Below are 16,294 nucleotides of genomic sequence, written 5' to 3'. Positions count from 1 at the left end.
ACATTGATAATATCTAATAGAGAGCCGCCAATTAAAGGCAAAACGGCTTTAAGCAGCCTCGCCGGGATGGGGTCCAAGAGACAGGTAGGCGTGTTCAAGTAGAAACCGTTGAGAATAATTGGTCACGGTTGATAGGAGAAAACCCTCCAAATATACACCAGGGCATACAGCGGTTTCCAAGGCCATTCCACTTAAGGACAGATTGGCACTGGTTATGGGCAGAGATTATTAATCTTGTCCTAATAGTTAAAATCTTTTCATTAAAGAAGTTCATAAAGTCATTACCACTAAGGTTTATAGGAATGCTCGGCTCCACAGAGCTGTGACTCTCTGTCAGCCTGGCTACAGTGCTGAAGAGAAACCTGGGGTTGTTTTATTTTTCTATTATTGATGAGTAATAGGCTGCTCTGGCATTACGGAGGGCCTTCTTATATGTTTTAAGACTATCTCGCCAAACTAAGCGGGATTCTTGAGATTAGTTGAACGCCATATGCGTTCAAGCTCGTGACGTTGCTTCAGTTTGCGGGTCTGAGGGTTATACCAGGAGCAAACCTCCTCTTCCTCACTGTCTTCTTCTTCAGAGGGCTATCGAGTCCAGTGTCATTCTCAGAGAGCCTATGGCACTGTCAACAAGATGATCAATCTGGGACGGACTAAAGTTAGACCAGGAGTCCTCTGTTATATTGAGACGTGGTATCGAATCAAATACAGAAGGAATCGCTTCTTTAAATTTAGCTACAGCACTATCAGTTAGACATCTAGTGTAGAAACTTTTGACTAACGGAGTACACTCCGGTAGTATAAATTCAAAAGTTATGAGGTTGTGGTCTGACAGAAGAGGATTCTGTGGGAAGACGTTCAAATGCTCAATGTCAACGCCATAAGTAAGAACAAGATCAAGCGTGTGGCCAAAGCTGTGAGTGGGTTTCTGTACTCTCTGTACTCCAATCGAGTCCAACAAGGAGATGAATGCAGCACTAAGGCAATCATTATCAACATCCACATGGATATTAAAATCTCCAACAATAATAACTTTATCGGTTTTAAGAACCAAACTTGATATAAATTCTGAGAATTCAGATATAAACTCTGAATATGGACCTGGTGGCCGGTACAGAATCACAAATTGAATTGGCTGTAGTGTTTTCCAGGTTGGATGTGAAAGACTAAGAACAAGGCTTTCAAATGAGGTGTAGTGTAATTTTGGTTGAGGATTAATTAATAGGCTCGATTCAAAGATGGCTGCTACTCCACCTCCTCGACCGGTGCCTCGAGGAATGTGAGTATTAATATGACTTGGAGGAGTCGATTCATTCAGGCAGACATATTCTTCATGGCTCAGCCAGGTTTCAGTTAGGCAACATAAATCAATGTGATTATCTGATATTAAATCATTCAGTAACACAGCTTTAGATGACAGAGATCGAATATTTAGGAGACCACATTTAATAGACCTATTTTGTTGCACTGCTGAAATAATTGTGTTAACTTGTATAAGGTTATTGTGTCGACTCCTCTTCTGCTTACTTTTGATTTATTTAATTGAAGTGGCCGTGGGACAGACACAGTCTCTACTCTAAAGTCAAGGGTGGGTAACTGCTCGAATGGAAGAGCAGAGAAGGGTGTTAAACTACAACTCTGCTCCCGGTTCCTGATCTGAACCCTGGGTTGTCATAGATTAAGTCCGGTGATCAACTTGGTCATATTCGCAGAAATGAGACGCGCTCCGTCCAACGTGGGATGAATGCCGTCTCTCCTCATCAGATCAGGTTTTCCCCAGAAAGTCTTCCAGTTGTCTACGTAGCCCACATTATGATGGGGGAGGAGTCTTATTGGGGAGGAGTGTGTTATTGGGGAGTGGTCTGTGATGGGGGAGGAGTGTGTGATACAGGAGGAGTGTGTTATTGGGGAGGAGTGTGTTATTGGGGAGGAGTCTGTGATTGGGGAGGAGTGTGTTATTGGGGAGGAGTCTGTGATGGGGGAGGAGTGTGTTTTTGGGGAGTGGTCTGTGATGGGAGAGGAGTGTGTGATGAGGGAGGAGTGTGTTATTGTGGAGTGGTCTGTGATGGGGGAGGAGTGTTATTGGGGAGGAGTCTGTTATTAGTTAGGGAGGAGTGTGATGGGGGAGGAGTGTGTTATTGGGGAGTGGTCTGTGATGGGGGAGGAGTGTGTGATGAGGGAGGAGTGTGTTATTGGGGAGGAGTCTGTTATTAGGGAGGAGTGTGTTATTATGTGTATCCCACGTTAACATGAAGCACTGTAATTCTCCGGTGAGTTTACTCTGTCCCTAAATCACCTCAGTTTGTGCCAAAAAGCTGCAGTGCAAACAAAGGAATGTGATGATAAACTTAGACTTTCATTCTCTTGTAAAGTACAAAACTCTTTCTAGGAATAAATCTTCATTATATCTTTAAATTTAAAAAGTGAAAGGCAAGTTGAATTATGGGCCCAACAAGTTACTTTGTTTTCAGAAAGAAATCAAATGTTGTTTTCCCCCTCTCTCTATTAATGGCATAACTGTCACATCCCATGGCTCCGTCAGCACTGAGCCAAGGAAGCGGTTGACTTTCTGTCTTGTGGCTGTATGCAGAGCTGCATTGTGGCTTGTCTGTCAGCCCTGCTGCTGGGGGGTTAGCCTTGTTGTTTTATAGTTCCCTCTGGCACAGTGCCATCAAAACACATTAATGGGAGTTTAGATAAGTCCCGAAATGTCATAAAACATGCTCATTTCTTTTGTGGTCACTCAATGAACTTTGTTTACTAAACATCCTCCAAACAGGCCACCACTTTTCTCTTCTTAATATATGAAGCATCACAAAGCAGCCGAATAGATCAACTTGTTCCTCTGACAGCATATAGTCATTGCCTCTTGTTTATTCAAGACACAATTGGGTATTTCTGCTCTCTTGCTTGCGACAGGAGCGTTGGTATTAGTGTGACTGTTGTGGATTAAGATCCTGAAAGAACAGCCTTTTTGCTGGTCTTGTTTTAGATGTCTGGTGGACGGGCAGGGTCACGGTCAGGTTTGGGCTCGCACACGAGATCCAAAGACAATACAATCACCCAGACAAACACACAGACCTCGCAGCCTCACTCACTGCCAGCCTGAGAGCACTTACTGAATCCATCAGCCCGATACTCCCAGACAGTGAGCCTGGTGCTGTTCACACTCCCTGCTGCTCCAGATTACACTCAGTTTATTGAGCCGGCTCCACAAACAAACAGTCATCTCAACCAGCTAGAAAATAATAACCATCAACCAGGACAGATGCTTCAGTTGACAAACTCACACCACAGCACTCACTTGTGAGAGAAGTCCAGACAGTAGCTCTGAAAGGGGTTTGGATATGTATATGATGACAGCATAAAGGAGAGTAATGTTTGAGCCAGGTTCCCTGTAAAACAAGCGTGACCCTTCATTTAACTCGACTGACCCCAGAGCAGAAACAGTGCTTTTGTGAATGCACTTGTGACGGGTGCTGCTTGAACTAGTACGTAGCACTGCTCCCTTGTTCCTCCTCCTCCTCCTCATCACCTTATCTCTCCTAGCTGGAGGCAGAGAAGCGGGACAGCCCCTGCCTCAGCATGTCGGAGAGTGCAGAGTTGAGAGATGTTTTCCGAAGGGTGCTGTACCTTTTCACCCAGCAGTGATCTTTCCATGGAAAACCCTCAACCCTCTCTCCACTGAACATGTTATTTGACAGTTCATTTTCTCGGCGCTTCCGATGAATTAAAGGGTACCTGTAGTGCAAATCACTATGTAGCCAGAGCAAAAGATAATGTGTTTCTAAAGTGTATTCATGCACTGACGGTCCAGTATTCAATAACAATACGTAGTTTAGGCTGTTCAAAGTGCTCAAATCCGACATGCGACAGTGCACTGGAGCTTGAATATGTCGCGGGTGGTGTGACGTCGGAACGTTGATAGAGCGACAGCCAGCCACAGCGGATGTGTTCAGATACCAATGTAAACAACGTCGAGCGCTCGCAAACAAATGCTGAGAGATTGAGAATATGGACGATGAAAGATTGTCTGATTCAGCAACTGGATACTTGTTTGAACCTTTAAAAGCAGACTATCCCCATTTAGTGAATTGTGACAGCGATGATAGCGATGATTCAGATGAAGTTGATGCGAAGGACCGCGGTACAGATGCTTCACCGTGTGGACCGTGCACGCAAGTCGGCGGACGTTTGGTGCAGTTGTGGAAATGTGTGCCACAAAAACAGACAGAGAGTGCATTTGTTGTAAAGAGTACGAACTTATGTCCGATGATATAGTGTCATTAGACCTCATCTGCTTCACACAAAAGAGTGAGCTTGATAGCTACATCGCGCATAAGCCAGCGCTGGAGATGTCTTTCATTGATGCAATGATCGGCCGACATGTTCGGGGCCTGCACCGAGGAGAACTGTCAAATCGGTAAGTTAGCCAGTTGCTTCATGTAGGCTAATTTGCGATCACCAGAGTTGGTGTGATTATTACTAATATTCTGAATATATTCACCTTTATTCTCCCATAAGCGAGAGGCCTAACATTTGCCTGCATACTATCGCATACTATCGCAGTATCTCCATTGATTTTGACCATATAGATTGTGTAATTCTTCGCTACGAATGTTTCACGATAGAGGGAAAGACATTTATTTGTCAGTAGAATACATTGTTTTATTATTGAGACAACCGAACGCCTTGCACTGCGCCATCTTGGCGTGAACTCCAGACGTGAACTGGTTTGAGGCCACCGATCTATCCCAAGAAGCAACGCGTGTAGAAGTGGCTCCGGATTGGCTGAATTCCTTTCAACGTTCCTACGTCATAGTTAGCTTTGAGCTGGAGTAAATAACTAGCAAAATGGCTGCGCCCACGGATTCGGAATTTTGACAAATAAATGTAAATCCTCGGGCTATGCGTGACTTGTTGACAATAGCAGCGGGGTAAATATGATTTATTTGATGCGCCGAATGGATGTAGCACGTTGCTGTTTTGCACTACAGGTACCCTTTAAAACACGTTGATGCTGAGTCTCAACTTGACATAAAAAAACGTCAATGAAGTTTCTCACACACATGCTGAAGGTGGTGCCAGAAACAACAATATAATGATAGCTGAAGGACGTTCCACGCAAATGATCTTACTCGCTCGATATGTGAAGGCTTTTACAGACCCGAGGACCTAAACATTTCACCGGCAATGAAATCAGTTAATAGCAAATCATTTGGCACTCATTTTCACAGAAATCAAAAACTCTGTATGTATAGCTTTATGGTGGATCCTTTGTCAATTGTGCATAAAGGGAAATAGATTAGATTAATGCTGAGCAACTGTGCTGAAATACCAGCTTTAAACACAATTGATAGACATGCAGCATTCAATGCATTATGAATGAAGTTTTGAACGACTGGGTACAGCCCTACAGCTTGGGAATGATTTCCTAGCAAGAAAGGTTGTGTCTGACATCATTCAACAGACAAAAAGCAAAGGTAGAGACCTTTTTATATTATTTCCAACTTTAAAAAAGACAGATGCCTACATTCTCCTGGCGTCTTGAGCATTCTGCATAATTATCGGAGTACATTATGTCCGTGTGACCCCGTCTCAGAGTATTTGCTTTGTGAGGTCATTGGCCAACAGAAATGCTGGGAGACAGTTGAAGTTCTTTCTGGGGGAGTCGGGCTTTCAAGAAGAGAAAAGTCTCCCTTTCCTCACTGCTGTGATAAATCTGCTGTGTGGTTCTCTTCATCTCTTAGGCTGGGAGTGTTTTCAATGGCGTATTCTCCTCAGGATGCCATGCCGGGTCAATAATGCAACAGTCTACCATGGTAGTTAAGCTTTTAGGAATAGTGGGGGTCGGGAGGGTGATGTAAACGGAATGCCTGTTTCCACTTACAGAACTCATCCTGTGAAAATACATGCAGCAAATGGTTTAGCTGAAGATCAGATGACTTACATCCTGAGTTCCACCAACATAACACCAGTGTTCAGACGAGATGTTCCACCGTTGCCTAACCTTTCATCGTGTGGCTGGTGGAGGCTCGTGGCTTCAGGAATGACTTCCTCTTCTCAGGGCTATTTGCGGTATTGGGGTCTCTAGCTTGCCACTTTCATGGCACTGAGTCATTCTTTGTAAGACCAAGTGTGGTTAGTGCCCTGTCAAAGCATATTGTTGTCATTACACAGCGTCTTTATTAAAAAGTTTAAAAAGAAGAAAGATACTGAGACCGCTCACTGCTGCCACTCGTTCTGTGATTGTTCTCTTTGGGACACATGTTATATACATCTGCCCTCATCTAGTGCAATGAGTAACATGTGCAACCATCTTCCTGAAGGCTCTGCTGTGGACTCATGTCATGAGTTCATACGCAGGGCTATTGCCTTCAAAGTCTACATCATGCTTAATACTTTCCTTTACATGAATATATTTTCATTTTCCTTCTGTTCTACAGGGACCTGAGGTTCAATAAAATCAAGGATTTACAACCAGCCTCCTTCAGACGATTAAAGAACCTCAACACACTGTAAGTCTTTGTTTTGGTTGGTATGACATTGTTTCCATTTTTTGTTAGTAATAATATCCTATTGGTATGAACATGCATTGAAATCAAGAAGGCTACTATTTAAATTGATCTCAGACGATTTCCTCAAACCAGCACTTAGAACGATTGTCCGTCAACACACACACACACACACACACACACACAGGACATTCTTCCTCTGTTCTGCTTCGGTTTCACACATGTAGGTCAGCTCGTAATCTATGTGGAATTTATTTTTCCGCTTCCACCCACAGAGCTATTTATTATATGTCCAGCCTGCTCGACGGCGCATTGCTAAACTATTATTTAAAGCAGAACTGTTCTGTGTTTTAGGGTTTTTCATGGGCAACATATTAGTCAAAGCAACCTCGTGAGCATGCTTAAACTTATGTAGCCATATCATTATTTATAGATTGTTCAGCTGACTGCTGGAATACATCAAACACACCTCACTTTATTCACATATTTGCAAACATTATTGAGATGCTTTCTCGTCTGCTGCGGTTGCTGCCGAGTAAAGTAGAAACAACATTTTTTTAAATTACTTTCATAGCATGAAGCTAATGATATGTATATCCAGTTCTATATCCATAGTTTAGAAACAAGAGCATGGACCTCGTGGTTTATTAGTTTCAAGGTCAAGAAAAGCCTGTCGAGGACTTTATATCCAAAACAGCAATAACAATAACACCCATAAGTCTATCAGTCTTTGAACTACAGCAACGAGTCCAATATAACTACCATACAGACTTACAAATATGTCTACAATGTCCACTGAAGGGGAGAGCCTTGGGTCTTCTCTCACGTTAGTGTCGATTTAAAGTCAGAAGCTTTGCGTTCTTTGTTGTTCCAAGACAAAATACATCTAATAATATGTTTTTCCTGTTTGGTTTCATGCACCACGACACAAAAAGAGGGAACAAGCAATTACTATCCATTAGGAGTTATCACAGCACATCGTGATTTTAAACTGCAGAACAAGATGAACCTCCTCCATATGTTTTACTGTTCCAACAACTGGGAATGAGGTTATACTGCCACTGGTCTTGAAACAGAACAAACCGACTGTCCATCTTCACCACAAAACAACCTCCTGTTTTTTCTCCCTCACAGCCTCCTCAACAACAATCATATACGAAGGGTCCCCAGAGGAGCATTTGAAGACCTGGAAAACCTCAAATATCTGTAAGTTTCCCCTCACAGTCAGTTTAGTCTTGCTTTTTTTTGGAAGTTTCGCAACCGAAGACGATACGCATCTTTAAAAAAACACTGTGGAAGACAGCTGATGCTGCGAGACTGCTCAGTGAGGGAAGAAGGTGTCAGCGCAGTGTACAGAAAAGGCATGAATGAAGAGTCTCCCTTTGTCTGTTCCTCTGTACTTATGTGTCTGGAAGTGTCGACCGGGAGGCAGAGTGGAGACCACACTGTTGAGGCGTGTGTAGCCTCAAGGTTGCTGTGGGATCGCTAGTCTGCTCCCTTTGTTAGTCACTTTCATGATCACCCCACCAGCCTCGGTCTGTGAGATATGAGGACCTACGTAGAGATAGAGAAGGGTATATTATTGTGATTATTTGATGTGGTTTTGTTTGTGTTTGGTGGGATGCATTGCACACTTTAAGACTTGAGGATGACGTTATGTTCTATCTGGTCTCTGATTAGGCAAAGCTAAGAGTCGCCATGGCTGATAAAGTAAAAATATTAATGTATATGTTCGCTGATAAAGGCGAAGGGAAATAAGTATTGTTACATCACTGCCCCGCTAATATTTTTGGACAAGCGCCGCTGACTTGAGAGCAGATCATATATCAGCTCAAAGAGAGTGTGAGTAGATGTGGGATGTGGGCTTTCCTTTTGTTTCTCTCTTCAGCTCGCTGACACCCACAGACACACACACAGACACACACCCACAGACACACACAGACACACATTCCTGACACACATCATCTCTCCTTGTGCTCTAATAAAGTCCTGTGGCTATTTAGTAGCCCTTTAAATTACAGTGCCCCTCTCACTTAAAAGCAGAGTTGATCCAAAGCCTTTGTCATTAGGATAAGTGCAGACTGTGTTCTTTTTGAAGGGTCACAACTAAAGGAGATCTGGTCATTAAAGTGAGGGCCCCCTTGACATTTAAGCCCACAACTTCCAAAGTTTCATTCTCACTCACACACACACACACACACACACACAAACACACACAAACACACGGGCTGCAGTCGGCTGTGTCTCACATTCATTCACCGGCTCCTGCAGATTTAAATCAGTCACTGTTTACATGGTTTTACAACAACACGTCTGGTTCCTGCAGTGTCACCGAAGTTAACTCATTACACTCTCATAGCATGTAGGAAGGCAGTATCCTTTCTCTATAAATGTCACTTCCTTTAATGGCGGCTTTTAGCTCAACTTGTTTTGAGCATTTGTCATTTTTACATACGATAAAGTTGTTTATTTTTGTATAAACCTTTGATCGGCCATGGTAAGAAACCTGAGAGCATTTACACGGAGAGGTTATTGCTCTGAGAGGGGCCTGCAGTGATGGAGACAGGATGTTTACTTTACCATCCATTGCATCACTTGTGCTTTGAGGAGATCTGTATCTCTGGACGTGTCTCATCACGAGTGGATTGGTAGAGAGTGAAATGGAGAGATGGCAGAAGACGGCTTTAAGTCACGGCTTTTCTAGTCTCACGTTTCTTTAACACGACGGAGGTGAAATATGCACATACACACGCACACGCACACACAGAAGATAGAAGACAGGAGACATGAAGAAAACATTGGACACAAGGAATCTGTGACGTCATTGTTTGTCCATTGAATACTGGGTTTTATTTGACGCACATGTATATATTTACAGAGATGTGCAAATATCCAACCTATTATTTTGTAATGTAAATGTTTGTCCATGAGGAGTCATTAACTGAATACATTCAATTCATTTCAAGAGTAATTTCGTTTTCTAGTAAATGTCTTAATACGTGTTGAATAGATTCATTTAACTATATTAACTTGAATACTGTAATTATTGTAGCAAATCTATGATCTATAAAATATTCTTTAGTCAAATACTGTACTTATAATGTAAAGTTGTTCCAAAGATGTTCCCGCCCATAGCTACATCTACCGATGTCAATGAAGCAGGGTCGTGTATTGTTCTACAGTAAAGTCACTCAACTGATAGTAGCATACATTTCATTAGACAACAGCATCTAAACGAGCGTTATTTGATCAGGTTCTCGCTACTTTCTCTCAGGCAGAAGTCAGATGATCCTGTGTGTGTGTGTGTGTGTGTTTGTTTGTGTGTGTGTGTGTGTGTGTGTGTGTGTGTTACTAATGTTACTGATTATCTCTCCTTTCAGCTATTTGTACAAGAATGAAATCCAATCAATTGACAGACAAGCATTTAAGGGGCTTGTCTCTCTTGAGCAACTGTAAGTGACCAACTTCCTCGTCCAACTTTTCCTTCTGCTTGACCAACTGCTCCTCCTCCTCCTCCTGCTCCTCCTCCTACTTACTTCTCTTCTCCGTTATAAACAGTCCATGAAGCCTGGTAAGGTCTACATGGTCTAATGTGATTTATAGACCCTGAAACAGTTTGTCAACAATGATGACATACAAAAGTGTCCCTAAATACATGTACTTTCCAGATGTTTGTGATATTAGTGAGTGGGAAGAAAACATTAGTGGCAAGATAAATATATATATATTTGGTAGAGAAATCTATTGTGTAGCATTACACCAGAGATACATTACCAGCGCACAGGTCACTAGACAATCCGTGCTACTTTGTCTGTGTTGATGTGCAGAAAGACTCAGGTTGAGTTTTGAAACGGAAAAAAGAACAGTGCAGTGTTGTCGGCATGTTTAATAGACTCTCGGCCGTTTAATAGACGTTGTTGTGCGTACTGATGACACCAACCGAACGGTGTCCTTTTTAAGCCTCCAATACATTCTAAAGACTCTTCTGTGGTCATTATCTACATTCCCTTTACCAAAGCTATTATACAACCGCGGACGCATTCGGTTAGAAGTCACCAGTAAACGCAGTCGGGTGTTAAACTGAAACACCTGTTGCTGTGAAACGGCCTTTTAGAACTGCAGCTGTTGAAACATCAAGTCTGACAGGCAAACATGCAAAGACCAGACCTTGTGATGCTGGTGACAGTTTTCATCCCGCGGTAAAGCTCGCTAACGCCTGGATGAGCGGAGCAAAGCGCCACGTCTGTTTTCAACATGACGTCCGCTATAAAAGGGTCTATAAATCAAGTCATTTATAGACTGGTTCAACTGAATGGCATTGCAAGGCAACAGCTCGGGTCCATGTTTACTCTCTGTCAGTCACACACACTGCAACGGAAACTTAGCTGGGAGACACTCTGAATGTTTATGTTTACAACCGTGAAATGTTCTAATTTAATGGAATAACGTTCCAAACGGGCCCCAGTGTATGTCCTGTTGCAGTGTATGTGAATAACATCAGTTGACAGGAAGTAACCGTTGACCCAAACTGCTCCCCAGGTGTGCAGTTTCGTTGGAGCGGTCTATAGTGACAGGCATGTCACAAGATGTTGACATCATATGTTTTGGTGTGTTACGCTGTATGACATGTCTGTGTAGGCCTCACACAGGGGTCATGAGAGCTCCGTTAGCTACGCCCGTCCCTCACGTGTGCCCCTCTATCCACTTTTTCACCGCCACCATGCATGCCGTGTATGCACCCACCCCTCCCTGTATGCCACGTTGACCCTCCGTGACCCCTTTGCATGAGTCGCATGTGATGTGGCCCGGACAACAGACGTTTGCCGCCCAATGCAAAGCTCAAAGCATGTTGTCGAGCCGCGTGCAGTGTTGTGCTGGAGTCAGAGCTTCTGCTTAAGAGCAACGCTTGACTCGCATTGCGTTACTCCTGCTGCTGCAGAAACTCTTCTCCTGCTCCAATGTGCTCCAAGGGTTTATTGGTCAGAAAGCTATCATGTATGTTTAGTCTGTGTGATCAAATCAAGCTGCTTCCAGTCAGTCTTGATACTCAGAAACTCCTCTGCTGCTTAAAAAAAAGGGAAGAAAAATACGAAAGTGTTATTGTTGCACACGTGCATGTTTGACATGACAGAAAAAACACATGAGCTACTGTTGATTGATGTTATTAATACAAATTGTGTTTTCAGAGTTGTACTAGAGCTCTTGAGCAGAAAGATCCCTCTAGCGTGCCAACGTGTCATGAACACAACCAATAAGGTTGATGTGCACGTTTCCTTTAGCACATGATCTTGGAGGAGACCCTGACTCTTAGTAGACAGTATATTACTCTTCCACTCTTTGAGGAAAGCGTTTCCCGGGCTGCTCACGTCCCCAAAAGTAAAGCCAAAACCATCTGGCTCGCCTCCTGTTTAGGAAGAGCTTGATTTCCTATGCGGCGGCAACGTTTTCTATAAGCGGAGCTCCCATTCTAAACATCAATGTCACGGTCCATCGTGTTTATTTAGTTGTAATAATAATTTAGACTTTTATAGCGCTTTTCTAGTACACAAAGGCGCTTCACAGTGGAGCTACAATGGCGCTCGTGATTAATATTCAGTCACTTGTGCAGCCCGCCTGCTAGTCCTACATATTCCTGGTTAAACCACAGCTGAGTGATCCGACATCATCACTATCTCAAATCATTAACCGTGTAATGAAATAACTGGCGTGGGATGCTGATTGGTCCTAGAGGTGAATGACTCAACCCCACGTTACTGCTGTCTCCAGTAAACCTCTCTGCCTGTCGCTCGTCTGTACGGTGTCCTGACTCTTCGATAACAATCAACACCCAAAGGCATCACGTTGGATGTCCAGCTTGTAAACATCCTGCAAAGACATCATCAGTTTGAGGTGTTCTTCCAGACAAAACTGAAATGGATTTGTATGTGTGGACAGTAGAAGATAACTCGTCTTCGTTTACACTCTGTGCAGCTTGAAGTCTTTCTGTGTCTGTCTTGCTTTGACTGTTGTTTCCTTGTCTAAACACCCAACTGAACCTGAACCTGCAGTTACCATTCAGCCGTCAGTTGGAATACATGTCCCTAACCTTTCAGATATGTTTTGCCTACTGTTTGATTTATGTCTTCCCAGTTCAAAGGCTTTTTGGGCCATACATTATGTTTTCATTCTATGAAGTGATTGTCGTGCTTGCTTTGCACCTGTGGTCGATCTTCAAACTTTAGCCATTGATTTTCAGACTCTTTATATATGTACACTACCGTTCAAAAGTTTAGGGTCACTTAAGAAAAGCACTGTTTTTTCAATAAAGATAACATTAATCAAAAATACACACTATACATTGTTAATGTGGTAAATGACTATTCTAGGTGGAAACGTCTGGTTTCTAATGAAATATCTCCATCGGTGTATAGAGGCCCATTTCCATCAACTATCACTCCAGTGTTCTAATGGTACATTGTGTTTGCTAATCGCCTTAGAAGACTAATATCTGATTAGAAAACCCTTGTGCAATTATGTTAGCACAGCTGAAAACAGTTATGCTGGTGATATAAGCTATACAACTGGCCTTCCTTTGAGCTTGAAGTTTGAAGAACAAAATTAATACTTCAAATATTAATCATTATTTATAACCTTGTCAATGTCTTGACTATATTTTCTATTCAATTTTCAATTCATTTGATAAATAAAAGTGAGTTTTCATGGAAGACACGAAATTGTCTGGATGACCCCAAACTTTTGAACGGTAGTGTATATGTCAACTGCCCAAAGATGAATACCTCCCGTCTGGCTGCATTCAGCCAGACCTAGAGATCAGCTCTTCTGAGCGGTTGTTGTCAGTAGTATGAAGTGGATAGTAGAACAGGGATAACCTGAGGACATGTCGTTGTTCTCGTTTACCTCCACCTCTTAGGGCCTACTAGGACAATGCGCTTCGATTTAGTCAGACAGGGAGCCCTAATCCAGTTGTACTGTGCTTTGTCTACACTTTGTTCTTCTCCAGGTACCTGCACTTCAACAACATTGAGTCTCTGGAACCAGAATCATTCACTCACCTACCGAAGCTGGAACGACTGTAAGTTCATCCTGTCAAGATGTCTACAAAATGTACTCTACACGCAACACACACACAATCCTTAAATATAAAAATGTAAAAAACTTTCTCAGGAGTAAAAAGCAGATTCCGACATAAATGCTAACATAAATCAATGGTCTCAAGACCCGGACGGGTTAATAGATCCAACGTCATGGCTGGATTCACCAGAGGACTTGATGGAAGCCAGAATCAATAACTAACATGATGTACTCGGTATGGAATTAAAAGTGTCAATTGAGGCAGGTCCAGACTTTGCTTAGCATGGCATTGGAATTACCTATTAAGGTAAAATATCAGCCGAACTATAAATCAATACAGCATCCTCACACGCCTCCGAGGCTCCCCATATAGGAAGAGATTAGTGTGTCGTTGCTCATAACATAATACAGTAATGATGCTTTATGGGAACTAAGTATGAGTTGATCCCCGACTCATACTTAGTTCCCATAAAGCTAACTTACTTCTGTGAGATGATGCAAGGGTTCCTTTCACCCTGTCGTTTATGTGTTGGACAGACAACTCGGACCTGTGTTTGGAAATGCATTGGGTTTGTATGTCTTTGCTTATTATACTGCCTCCAAAGATACTCACATTGGGACAATCGGTGAGAGAACAAGAAACCGGTGGAGCTGAATGAGATCACAATCTCTCTCCAGTCAGAGTCCTGAGTTGGACTGAGGTCTGCGAACACATCTTGGCTTCATTAGACAGAGAGCTGAACTCATTGACAACCACAGATAGGAATGTCACACCGCACATGGTGTTAATCACGGGTCACTGATTATATACTGCATATTATCATAGGATGTTGTCATGGAAATCCGTATATGGTGAACTTCATATTGTTGACCAGGTACTGCTTCTAAAACTCTCCATGGGTTGAATGAAGTTCTTAAATTCCCTGTTTCATTGTTCCTATGTATGGGCCAGTGGTATGCATACTCTCCAGTCACTGGAGAGTAAGAGAACAAGGAGGGACGCCTGCCAGTCATGGACCGAAAGGGGAGGGACTCAGGGATTCCCAGATTCTGAGTGGCTTGTTGGGAATATCTCCATGGTGACATTCAAAGTAGTGACTTTGTAAAAGGGTCCAGAACATATCTGTAGACGGATTCCTACAGGTTGTGTTAGAACGTGAAGAGCTTCAGCAAAGATTATCTGAGCTTAGTTAGTCGCATTGCGTAGGATCTAATGGTGAGGTTGCCGATGGTAACCAACGCAATACTCCTCTGCTTACTGAGAACTATTGTGGTCTTCAGGTGACGTAAAAACATGAAAGGCCCTTTTGGAGCCAGTGTCTAGTTTGTCCATTCTGGGCATCTGTAGAAACATGTCAGTTCAAACATGGACACGCTCCCTTTGTATATATGAAGGACCAAAATGATTCAGAATGATAATACGGCAATAGAACATATTTATGATAGATTATATTCCATTCCTGCCAACGGGTCCCCATGAATCCTTCACACTGTTCCCTTTAAGGTTGAATAGTTGTGGGGTGAATGTTTTGGGTCAGAGCCTTACATAAACAGTCAAATGTTTGGTTGTGTGCTTTTAGCAAAGTAACACGAGCCTCCGGGGTCGTGAGGTTAAGCCCTCAAAGCAAGTCTGGAAAAATCCTGTTTTCTGTCCCATTTGGAAAACGTCATTTGATACGAGCAAAGGGTACACCCTCAATATGTGTTTGACTAATATTAGTTTGGTCAATTATACTGCTGAGTGGAGTCTTTGGGTGCTCTTTCAGGCCAGCTATATAGCTTGTATGAGCACTGATGGATCATCTTACAGTTTTCCTCTCTCTCACTCAGGTTTTTGCACAACAACAGAATCTCCCAGCTCGTCCCGGGAACCTTCTCTCATCTTCAAGCCATGAAGCGACTGTAAGTGAAAATCTTCCCAACAAGCCCTGAAACAGCTGTGTTAGAATGTATCTCACCTCATATCCTTTATCTCACATCACACCCAGTATCAACTCGGTCATGTTGTCAGTTACATGGCATGTAACCACACCACACGGTTCTCACGCTTCCTCGGCTGCGAGGTGGTTTCTATCTCAAGCTCCACAGCGAGGTCTTTCCCACACTGTGACTATTTCTGTTAGTCAGCTGCAGTGGAGATTACAAAGCAAAGCAAAGAAGATAAAAATGTGCACATGAGATGCTTCCTTTTTTTCCCTCACATGTGAGAATTCGGGGTCTTACGACCAACAATCTTGAACATAGCTTCAAATCCCGACCTCCTCCAGCCAACCGGCAGTGGAGAACAATCAGCAGTTTGGCCTCACCCCATTGGCCCATTGGCTGATCTGTTCAGAATGTGTTAGATTGCAGGCCAGTGCTTAAAAAGACGAAGAAGAACTGCAATTGACTCATGCCAGTAGTGTTGGAGGATATTTTGTATTATATTATATACACATATTATATATATATTAGTGCTGTGAAAAATAACACGTTAACTCAGTTAATTAAATTACAGGATTAATTAGTTGTTGTTTTTTTATGCATTTAACGCATGCGCAGAATGAGCTTCAATCCGTCTGTTGGTGGTCGTCTCGAACCAGCAGCGTGTCATTCTGTCTCTACGTGTCGCGTTAACACGACTCCGATCTCTGTCTCGCGCGCCGCAGAGCTCGGATGCCGGCGTGTGCGCGCACATCGGGACCAAAAAAAGTAACTTGCCCCCCCCC

The 16,294-nt window shown here is 42.9% G+C and overlaps 1 protein-coding gene across 2 annotated transcripts in view; it reads left to right on the top strand.

Moving 5' to 3' along the window:
* LOC130201264 (peroxidasin) overlaps positions 1–16,294 on the top strand; it is a 56,046-nt gene that overhangs the window by 15,736 nt on the left and 24,016 nt on the right. The window contains exons 2-6 of one of the 2 annotated variants that reach the window (XM_056426099.1): positions 6,447–6,518; positions 7,650–7,721; positions 9,896–9,967; positions 13,516–13,587; positions 15,417–15,488. In XM_056426099.1, coding sequence (XP_056282074.1) covers positions 6,447–6,518; positions 7,650–7,721; positions 9,896–9,967; positions 13,516–13,587; positions 15,417–15,488 — 360 coding nt within the window. The remainder of the gene's footprint in view (positions 1–6,446; positions 6,519–7,649; positions 7,722–9,895; positions 9,968–13,515; positions 13,588–15,416; positions 15,489–16,294) is intronic. The other variant, XM_056426100.1, reaches the window with a different exon arrangement.

This window comes from Pseudoliparis swirei, chromosome 11, assembly GCF_029220125.1.
Source record: "Pseudoliparis swirei isolate HS2019 ecotype Mariana Trench chromosome 11, NWPU_hadal_v1, whole genome shotgun sequence".
NCBI lineage: Eukaryota > Metazoa > Chordata > Actinopteri > Perciformes > Liparidae > Pseudoliparis > Pseudoliparis swirei.
This window is presented reverse-complemented; position numbering and strand designations above follow the sequence as displayed.